The sequence below is a fragment of the Chiloscyllium punctatum genome, chromosome 41 (genome assembly GCF_047496795.1).
Source record: "Chiloscyllium punctatum isolate Juve2018m chromosome 41, sChiPun1.3, whole genome shotgun sequence".
Classification (NCBI taxonomy): Eukaryota; Metazoa; Chordata; class Chondrichthyes; order Orectolobiformes; family Hemiscylliidae; genus Chiloscyllium; species Chiloscyllium punctatum.
Window position 1 is genome coordinate 49,782,999 of NC_092779.1, and position 11,375 is coordinate 49,794,373.

The 11,375-nt window shown below is 41.8% G+C and overlaps 1 protein-coding gene across 2 annotated transcripts in view; it reads left to right on the forward strand.

Annotated features, from left to right (window-relative positions):
• LOC140465061 (E3 ubiquitin-protein ligase RNF144B-like) overlaps positions 1–7,096 on the forward strand; it is an 80,697-nt gene extending 73,601 nt beyond the window's left edge. For both annotated transcript variants that reach the window (XM_072560906.1, XM_072560904.1), the window contains one exon: positions 235–7,096. In XM_072560906.1, the coding sequence (XP_072417007.1) occupies positions 235–375 (141 nt within the window). In that variant the 3' untranslated portion in view covers positions 376–7,096. The remainder of the gene's footprint in view (positions 1–234) is intronic.
• The last annotated feature ends 4,279 nt before the right edge of the window (positions 7,097–11,375 follow it).

Here is an 11,375-nt window from a genome sequence, read left to right on the forward strand (position 1 = left end):
CCGCACAGACACAGGGAGAATGTGCAAACTCCACACGGACAGTCGCCCGAGGCTGGAATTGAACCTAGGACCCTGGTGCTGTGAGGCAGCAGCGCTAACTACTGTGCCACCGTGCCGCCCCTGCCATTTTAAAAGGGCTCCTGAATCATGCAGTCTTGGCAAATATCCATGCCTTGATATCTGATTATTGTGTATTACTAAAATTTTAACTTTCCTTTTTCCCTTTCCCTGCAGGTTGTCGGGATCCTCTTTGGATTAGGCCTTATTGTGTTAGTCACATCTCCACTTCTCCTCCTGGCCTCTCCCTGCATCATTTGCTGTGCCTGTAAGTCCTGTAGGAGTAAGAGGAAACACCATGGCCCATCATCTACATAAGCTGAGGAAACCAGTGCACCAATGTTCTTTGGGTGCCAAGCCTTCCTCACTCCACCTGGACCATCTTCTTCTTGAAGTGCCTACTGGATCAGTGCTGTGAAAGTATATATAGTATAGACTATGGGGGAAGGGAAGTTGGTGGTAGCTTTGATTTGGGAGGTGTCATTGTAGTGACTGAAAGAAACAGGTCACACTAAAGTGCAATCGGTGAATATAGCATTGCTCAGGTGTCTCAGCAGCAAGCTGCTGCACCCTAATTTTCTCGATGAGGATGACTGTGCTTTCACTTAAATATTCTGCCCACCCTTAACATTTCTCCCTTCACCTGCTCTTCCATAACAGACCCATTGTGCTTTAGCAGGTTTCTTATTTATATGTTTTATCCAGCTTGGGACAGGATAAGATTCTCAATTATACCATTTTCCATCACTTGGACAAGGCAGTGTTTGACATCCATAAAAATCCTTCACCTACTACCATATATGAAGAAAATAATTGAAATTCACTTGAACGGGGCAATATAAGACTCAAACTCAAAGCCATCAAAGCTCTTTCAATGAGAAACTGCATTGCTTTACCACCGGATTGTTATTCTGATATTTAGACTATGGTGGTTGTGTTGTTTCATTTCCCTTTTCACACTAATGTACTTGTTAATGTCGAGTTGTAGCTTATGTGCAGAAGCACCAAATGTGCATTTGGTACCAAATCTTATGAAACTTATCTCCCATCATCACGGCTGCAAACAGCGAATCGCAAGAAACTGATCATGACATTCTCTTTTAGAGCTTTGAGGTTTGTTGTGAATGGAAGGAGGAGGAGAATGTATAGCATGACTTTGAATGTGAAGTGAATTCTTAATATATAAGCACATTTACAGATACCATTGGCATTAAGTTTAGACAACTGTCTACCATGGATTGGGAAAATCAGCTTTAGAGAAAGTGGGTTAATTTTGGGTGTTGAAGTAATAGCCATACAATTCCCATCAAAGGGCTGATTTTTTTTCCAGTCTGTTGGAAGCAGGTCAAGACTCGGAATCAGGATTGAAGTTACAAAACAATTCATCAAGCTGGTTCCCCAGTGCAGCTGTATCTTGCCAGCGACAGGGCCAACATAACAGAGGTTATGGATCCAGCACCAATAGGCAATGATTAGATCAATGAATGGCCCAGTAGGGGTGATTCTGATTGTGATATTGCTGTCTTTCCAATGGTGGATGGGCTCCTCAAGTGAGGCCAGAGCTTGACTGGCAACTAGAGTGGCAGAGCAGTGTGCCATGGATGTTGTCCACTCTTATTACCTCAGCATGGACCCACTGGGATATCTCATGGCATCCATAGAGAAATTTCCTTTCTATAATTGTGGCCTGATAGCTGTGGCCATGTGTGATTTTTAAAATTATTTCCAGTACTTATACAGAGCCCCTCCATATTGAGATGCCCCCGTAGTCTCTAATGACCTCAGTCCATTTCTCCTGGTGGAACTGCTAACCCTAATATTTGTCCTCACATTTTCATTGTCTACCCACCATTCTTAGTTGGACAGGGCATCGTGATTCCCCTTGGAAGATCACAGCCAGCGTCTTGAACCGCTATACCTGGAGATCATGAACAGATGTCACTTTCAAATCATGAACAGATTTGAAAGTGACATCAGCATTGTGACCCAACCAGAAAAAAAATCAGTCCCAAGTGTTTGGATACCTGACCCAATGTCTCATTTGGTTCAGTGTCAAAGTTTTGCCTGATTATGTTCCTATTAAGTGCTATTGAAATTTTTTTTGCTGTTTAAAAAGTACTATATAATTAAAAATTGTTGTTATTGCATCTAATTAGAAGAGCTCCACTTTCTTAGTCTCATATTATAACTAATGCTCTCATCATTGATTATCTTAATTAATCCTTTCTGCAACTTGTATGGCCTGATGGCTTTCTAAAAGAGGATGCCCAACCTGCATACAGAAGCAGAACTGGCTTTTAACCCGTCATTTATTTATTTGGATTTTCAGCATATTTTGTCTCCATATAAGAAGGTATATGCTTCCACCTGTACTATTGCTGCAGATGTAAGGGTATTTCTTAGTCTCTTTTATACTGTTTGTAACAACAGATTCATGAGAATGAGAGAGACAATGAAGAGAAACAAATGAAAGGAAGTTTTGAATATTGTCAGTTAAAAAATATTCCACTTCCAATGTGACTCCAGCAACAATACTGACCCATTCTGTAATCTATAGATTGAGTAGAGATATTCAGAGACTAGGAAGTAAATATTCTATCTACCTTTTGATGGCAGAAGTTGAAAGATAAAGCAACATGGTGAGCTTTGGCTACCCATAATTTGGTCAATTTTCTTGAGAAGAAATGATACCAATTTAACATTGGTTGTTTGGCTAGACTTGAATCTGCTCATGTTTTCCCTTTTATGGTGGAATATCTTATTGGTGACATTTGTGCTAAAGTTTTCTTTTTTTAGAAAATTTTGAGATTATCATAGGAAAGAGGGAACATGTGACAAAAAAATCTCAACATCCATTTTGTGAGGATAACAAATCCTTTTGATGAATGTAGGAGTTATTTTTGCATTATTAAAAGTCATAATGCCATTTTTATTTTACTGTTGGGTGTGTTTTTTAAAAAGAAACAGCAAAAATTTGACTGAGATTGGAAAAATATGACCAAATGCACATTTGGTAAAGGTATAGATTTTAAGGAATTGTCTTCACAGTGCAAAGATTTATCTTGTGGGAGAGTATATTAGAAAGTTGGATGAGGCAGTCGATTGACTGTGTGCAGGATTCATAGACTATTATCTCCAGTAGTCGACGGTTGTCAAAAGCACAAATCTGTAAACTTACAACTATAACATTTAGTTGTGATATTGCTAATACTGTACAATAATTGCATCAAAGAGCCTATTTTTTAACATGATATTTTCCAGGATATTCTCCTTTTGGCATTCCCTAATATTGACCTAATGGATATGTAATCATCCCTTGTGAATTTTCCTTCCCCATTGAGTGTATGGAATAGTGTCTTTGATTGCTAGTCTGAGACAGAACATAAAGCCTCAGATTATCATTTCAAATGAAACCTATCACACTTAACCTAAATTATCTTCTCACATCTTATCAGATGACATTGAACTTGCGACTCGCTGATTCAGACAAAGGTGGAATCGTTGAACCACAATGATGCTAAATCTTCCAACTACTCCTTGACCCCTTGACTTGGTCAATCCAAGGAAGAGGGTGATTTTGGGCCTGAACCATATTTGTCAAGGAAGTGGTAGTTTATGACACTGCAAAGCCTAGAAAACCCCTTGAAAAGTAAATGTATTCCTCAAGAACGAAGAGGAAGTCTAAACATTTACTGGAGACCAGGCCCAAGGTTTGCCAAATTTTGTTTTGCTCCCAGCAGGCATGGAATTGATACTGCAATCAGACCTTGCCTGTGCTCTTGCTGCCAGACCAGTCTTTTCTGATTGAGTGATTGTTCTGTGATGGGAGCCTGCATTGAAGTTATTGAGAAGGGATGTAAGATTACTGGGCAGCACTTTCAACTTGAAAAGGCACAGGAAGTCACCTGAAGAGGTCACACAAACTGCACGTAGGCTGTCCCTGATCAGTTTTATTACTTAAAGCATTAGAGCAGAGGGTGGAGGAAAATGTGTAAGGATAGAGAGTGTTCCGTCATAAGCTCATAAGCCTTTAAAATGTACTGTCTGCAAACAGCAGTGTAGTATCTGAGCTTTCTGTGAGCTTCCTTTCTAAGTACTCACATGGTATCTCATGCATTTATAAAAGAAACCTTAGAATCCATAGTATGGACACAGGCCGTTTGGCCCAACAAGTCCATACTGACCCTCCGAAGAGTAGCCCGCCCAGACCAATTCCCCGAACCTGTATTTACCCCTGACTAATGTACTTATCCTACACATCCCTGAACACTCTGGGCAATTATGCATGGCCAGTTCACTTAACCTGTACATGTTTAGACTGTGGGAGGAAACTGGAGCACCCGGAGGAAACCCACACAGACACTGGGAGAATGTGCAAACTCCACACAGACAATCACCGAAGTTGGAATCAAACCCGGGTCCCTAGCGCGGTGAGGCAGCAGTGCTAACCACTGAGCCACTGCACCACCCTTAGACTTGTGAAAATGCAGATTCTTTTTTGTCATGTACTGAGCTGACTTATTGCTCTTCTGCATTTTTTTAGTTTTTTTTAATCTCTCACTACAATTATTTTTGATTTCAAAGTGTTAATAGTGTACATTTATCATATTTAGAAATATTTCTGAAAAGAGAGACATGCTGTTGAAGTTTTTTCATCTTGCATTCATCAGGACAAAATCACAAGAAAACCAAATCTCTCAGAACAACTTACTGCAGGAGAAGAGGGTACTGATTAGTTGACAGGTGGGCTTTGATAGAGGTGTTACCATGGAGAAGGCAACAAGGAATAGTTAACTTCCATGCTTTTACTTAAATTCAGACCAAACGAGTCAACGCTGATTTGGCTAAATCATTGCCTGGAGGAATGCACCAGGGAATAGTTATCCCCAAAGCTTTTCTTTAAGTGAAAAGGTGCAACACTAGGCCATGTTCTTTGTGTTCATTGAAAGACAAGGCACCATATGTAAATGTGCGTAGCTCCTAGCAAACACAAGGGAGTTGTTAATGCAACTCTTAGCATATTTGGGATTGTTTAGCAGGTGTTGTATATTTGGGGAAATTCCATCCAATGGTGGAACTTTATTTTCTGACTTTTACAATCATGGGCTTGTTGAGTACGGTCAGTATGCTGCCTGTTTTGAATAGCCATCGGAAAACGCTGTTTGATATGATCTACCACTTCCTGTGATACATCGTCTGGTTTTCGTGTGATTCTATCTTGACAGTGCAAAACAGAAAGCTTTAATCATGTTCTGTCTTTACTTCAACAATACGCCAGTTCTGTACAAGCAAACAACTAAATCTCTGTGTGTTCTGGGAACAGCTCACTGTGCTTGTATCCCTTATTTTGTACAATGAATTGTGGAGTCATATTTGGTGCAATTAGACAATGTTAGCAAGCTTACAGTGAAATGTTACCTTTGCTAGAGGTGTTTCTGACTTCTTATAATGTGAAAAAGAAATGCTAGACTTTCCAAGGACATTATTTAATTTGCCTTTGTAAAATTGTGACCATTGTCCATTAATTGATGGGAGAGCCGCATAGTGGCTGAACTGAGAACTGGTCTTAGCTCCTGGATTAAAGCAGTTTGCTTACTTTGTCTGTGCCTGGAGCAGCAACGTGAGGACATGAGGTCAGAGAGAATTTGAGACAGAGGATGGTACATGCATCTTTACACTGGAGGTTTATCAGTATCTGGAGCAGGTTACACAGCAGTTGGCTGAAGCCAGGGCACTAGACTAACTTATCAAACACCTAAATTCTGCAATGGGTAGAGTACTAAGGTTCATGTTCTCGAAGAATGGGATCACATGGACTGTTGACCAGCTGAATTGAATAATGAAATATTGGATAACATATAGACTAGAAGGTTATATTGGATTAATACTACAGATTTTAGATGACAATCTGAATTGTTGCAAGTATGAACTTCAACATGTCTAATTCTTCAAACACATCCAATCTACATTATCTAAGATGAATACTTTTACTGTTACTCTCAAATTTTACAATCTCCCAGCAGCCAGCATTGAGGTTGAACTGGATTGGTAATTGAGTTTTGTTTTGTTGTATAAAAGGAATCCATGCTTGAAAATTTTCAGCCTTTTGTGCTGACTCCCTTTTGGAAGTTATTCAGTTTTTCCTATGCCCTTCCCTCATAGCCCTGCAAGTTTCCCTATTCAAGTATACAACATTTCCCTCTTGAAAGTTCCTTTACTATGTGTTGGGAAGTACATTGTAGCTGATAGTAGTTTGTGGTGTAATAGAATGCATCATCCTCTCCTCTCTGGTTCTTTGATATCATGGAGATACACTGGAAATTTATCCATTATAACTGACCTGAAAAGACTCTCATTTAGTGCAAGATGTAAAGAGGAGGAATTTGTTAGTATATTTGGTGCTGCTGGAGAGACGCACCTTCTTGTGCTGAAATTCTCTCCCACCCAGCTACTAGTTTTTGCTGCACTTTGTTCTATTTTCAAGACTGGAGTAGGTGGTGGTGGAGAGTTGCAGGTGGTCTCAAAAAGTGTCCTTATTTGAATAGACTTAAATCCTTTTGTGAATCATGTGACACCTTTGTGCTGGTATGTAGAGAAGCTAATCCATTGCCTGGCAAGAGTTAACATGGACAGCTCTTATTATATACTTTGATAATTTATTTAATATTTTTCATGTTACTCTTAAGGTAGAGTCACACAACCAGGATTTACAAACCGTCCTGACAGGGCTAAGGTTGTGGATCTGGTGTCTCCATGCTTACCCTGCTGAAACAGGCAAACTTAACCCAAGAAGAGTTGGCAGATGAACTTGTTTTTGGAGCATGCAATTTACACAAAGGGATGCAGATGCCTTCTAGAGCATAATACAGTGCAATAAGCTTGCCAATTCGAGTTGGAGCTCTTTCTGTAGGTTCCTGCATATGACCTCCTTCTAACAGCCCTTGTCCTCAGCTTCCAATAATTTGTTTGGAAATAAAGGCAAAAGAAAATGGGGGCAAAAACATTCGCTGTCTAGTTTTTTTCTCCCCTTCCCCCCCCCCCCCCCCCCCCCCCCCCCCCCATATGTTATACTCAGCTGGGACAAGAATGTTACTGTTCAATTTCTGAAGATAGCAAGACAATTCTGCAAAATTAGAAACCCAAGGCCAGTCAGTTTTATTCCTGTATTTATGTGCTACTTAAAACTGATTTGAGTTTTATACTTGTAGTCCCAGTTATTAAACTCTGTGCCTATGTCACATTGTTGTAATATCATAAGAGCAGCATTGTAAATCCATGCACTTTATTGCTGTATCTATAAATGTAGTTTCCGACATAACTGTGCCATATTGCTAAATATTCAAAATTTAAGAAAATAATAGTTTGGAAGCTTATGTATATTTTTGTTTGATATTAAAATAAATAATATTACTTGTGTAATTGTTTTATTCATTCATGGGATGTTGACATCACTGGCGAGACCACCATTTATTGCCCATCCGAATTGCCCAGAGGGCAGTAAAGAGTCAACCACGTTGCTTTGGGTCTGCAATCACATGTAAGCCAGATCAAGTAAGGATGGCGGATATCCTTCCCTAAAGATCACTAGTGAACTGGATGGGTGTTCCTGACAATCAACAATGGATTCCTGGTCATTATTAGATTCTTAATTCCAAATGCTTTATTAAATTCAAATTCCACTAGCTGCTGTGGCAAGGTTCAAACCCAGGTCCCCTAAAAATTAGTTGAGTTTCTGGTTCAATGGTCTGGTAATAATACCACTAAGGCCATCACTTGCCTAGTGTCTTTTATTGACATTGGTGGGTAAACCATGTTGGTTGTGTGTCAGTTATTGGAAGAGGTGTAGCTGTGAGAAGTCATTCAATCTCTGAAATTGAGAGGCCAGTATCCCATCATCAAGTCACCCTTTATTTACACATGCATCATACTTGAACTGGTCCAGCTTCCTCAGAGTGAACAGAACCTCTAACACTCCTGTTTATAACAGTCAGCCAGGGGTGCTGAACGGACCAGATTGGACACCCCCAATAAGGGAACTCGTATTCTGAGTGCTACCTGGCTGACCTTGTTGCAATCACTACATTCCTCCCCCTCTATGTTTGGGCACATCGGCCTGTTCTTTTTCTTGTAGCCTGTCCTGGACCATTTTTGCACCAGGTCCGGTTCCTCTGACTCAGCCTTGGATATGTGTGGTGTGTACCAGAACATAGCCTGCCTCTTGTATCCAGAGAATAGAACAGTATAGGCCCTTCAGCCCTCAATGTTGTGCCGGCCTATTCTAAGATCAGACTAACCTACACACCCTTCATTATACTATCTACCATGTGCCTATCCAAGAGACGCTTAAATGTCCCTAATGTATCTGACTCTTCTACCACTGCTGGCAGTGCATTCCATGCACTCACCACTTGCTGTGTAAAGAGCTGACCTCTGACATCTCCCCGAAACCTTCCTCCAAATACCTTAAAATTATGCCCCCACATAATGAACATTTCTGCTGTGGGGAAAAGTCTCTGGCTCTCCATTCTATCAATGCTTCTCAACATCTTGTATACCTCTACAAAGCCACCTCTCATCCTTCTTCACTTCAATGAGAAAAGCCCTAGCTCCCTCAACCTTGCTTCATAAGACATGCCCTCCATTCCAGGCAGCATCATAGTAAATCTCCTCTGCACCCTTTCTAAAGCTTCCACATCTTCCTATAATGAGGTGACCAGAACTGAACACAATATTCTAAGTGTGGTCTAACCAGGGCTCTATGGAGCTGCAGAATAATCTTTTGGCTCTTAAACTCAGTTCCCCTGCTAATGAAAGCCAACACACCGTACGCCTTAACAATCCCAACAACTTGAGTGGCAAATTTGAGGGATCTATGGACATGGACCGCAAAATCCGACTTTTCCAATACACTGCCAAGAATCCTGCCTTTAACCCTGTAGTCTGCATTCAAATTCAACCTTCCAAAGTGAATGACTTCACACTTTTCTAGGTTGAACTCCATCTGCTACTTATCACCCCAGTTCTGCATCTTGTCAATGTCCCATTGCAACCTACAACAGTATATAACCTTCACTGTCCACAACTCCTCCAACCTTCATGTTATCAGCAAACTTAGTAACCCACCCTTCCACTTCCTCATCTACGTAATTTATCAAAATCACAAAGAGCAGAAGTCCCAGAATCAGTCTCTGCAGACACCACTGGCCACTGAGTTCCAGGCTGAATACTTTCCATTTTCCACCAACTTAACTCCCTATATTCTCTTTTCAGATCCTCCTCCCTTTCCATATCTATGTCACCAATGTGTACCATGACCTCTGGCTGCCCTCCCACGTCCTTAAGAATCCTGGAGACGCAATCTGAGACATCCCTGACCCTGGCAGCTGGGAGGCAAAATACCATCCGGGAGTCTTGCTCGTGACCACAATCTCCTGTCTCTTCCTGTCACGATTGAATCTCCTATCGCTATCGCTCTCCTATTCTTCCCCCTTCCTTTCTGAGTCAGGCTCAGTGTCAGAAACCTGGCTGCTGTGGCTTTCCCCTGGTAGGGTCCCACCTGACAAAAGTATCCAAAACAATTATATTATTGAAGGGAACGGCCAGCAAGGGTCCCTGTACTATCCACCTATTCCCTTTCCCCCTCCTGACGGTCACACAGTTACCTTTATCCCGTAATTTAGGTGTGACTGCCTCCCTGTAACTCCTCTCTATCACCCCCTCAGCTTCCCAAATGATCCGAAGTTCATCCAGCTCTAGCTCCAGCTCCCTCATGTGGTCTATAAGGAGCAGGAGTTGGGTGCACTTCTCACAGGTGAAGTCAGCAGGGACACTAGTGGGGACCCTTACCTCCCACTTCCTGCAAGAGGAGCATGCAACTGCCCTGGCCTCCATTCCCTCTGCTCTAATTTGCCAAGAGATATTGAATAAATGAAAAAAATGAATCTCCGAAGAAATTCATTCTCTTCAGGTGGTAAGGGTGTTGAGGTTGCAACATCTACCATTGTCAATTTCAGATTCTGAGGTTTCTTCACTAGGCAGACCAGGAGAACCTAAAGGTTCTGCAACAGTCAGAAAGACTTCTGAGTTGGGCATCAGTTGCAAGTTTGCTCTTGCACCATTTGCAAGTTTGCAGCTTTTTATTGGTCGATCGGACTGCCTCATCTAGCCAAACTTTACATTGTGGGTCCTGACCTTGTGTTGACTATGCCTCTTACATACGCAGGGCCGTTTCTGTGGTTTTGACACTAAACCTCAGCCCCTGAAGTAAACTGGGTCTCTCACTTAGAGAAGTCTTGTGTCTGGCATTGACGTTCCTGATGTCAGGTCTGGGAAGATCAGATCTAATCTGGTGAAGAGTCTTCACCCCCTTAGCAGCTCTTCTGGGGTATCCCTGTAGTTGTATGAAGGGTAATTGAATAATCAAATAGGAACTGGGATAATTTGGTATCATGTGAAGCTGTAGGCTTTTTTAAAGCCTTGATTGCTCTTTCTGCTAGACCATTAGACAATAGGTGGCATGAAGCTGTCCTTGTGTTATGAATGCCATTCAACAACTTCAGGAAATACTCAAATTCCTTGCTGGTAAATGATGGTCTGTTGTCTGTGACCAAAACTTCCAGGAGCTCGTGTAATGCAAAAGATGCTTGCAGTTTTTTATTTTTATCCCCATGTTTGACGAATGAACTCTGCATGTCCAATCAGTTTGAGGGGGCATCCAGTGACTAAGAACATTGATCCCACGGAAGGGCTGGCATAGTTGACATACAACTGAGTCCAGCCATTCCCATGAGTGTTGGGGAACTGCTGGTGGTAATTTCTGTCCTTGCTGGCACTCCAGGTGCTGCCACCAATACAGCTGTGTCTGCCTCCAATCCTGGCCACCAGACGTAATTCTCACTGACATCTTCATTTTGGACACCCCTGGATGATACTGGTGGAATGCAGCCAATATCTGGCAGCAACCTTTGCTCAGGGGACAATCACTCCTGGTCTTCATAGGCCGACCTCTATGGCGATCAGGTCTTGCAGGCCCAGGAAGGTTTCAAATCTGTTTGTGATCGCCCTTTTGGTTCCTCCATCACCACCAGCTGTTTGCCAGGATCGGTTCCTCTTGTGTCCACAGTCTGATGTTGTCAGCGGTGACCGAAAAGGTGTCCAGAAAGTTTAAAACCAGAAAGAACTCTTCCAGTGATGGCACCACTAGTGGTGGCTCAAGGCGTCTGCATTTGCTACTTGATCTCCTAGTTGGTGTTCCAATTTGTAATTGTACACACTTAGGATGAGAGCTCACTGCTGAATTCAACCTGAAGCTATGGGTG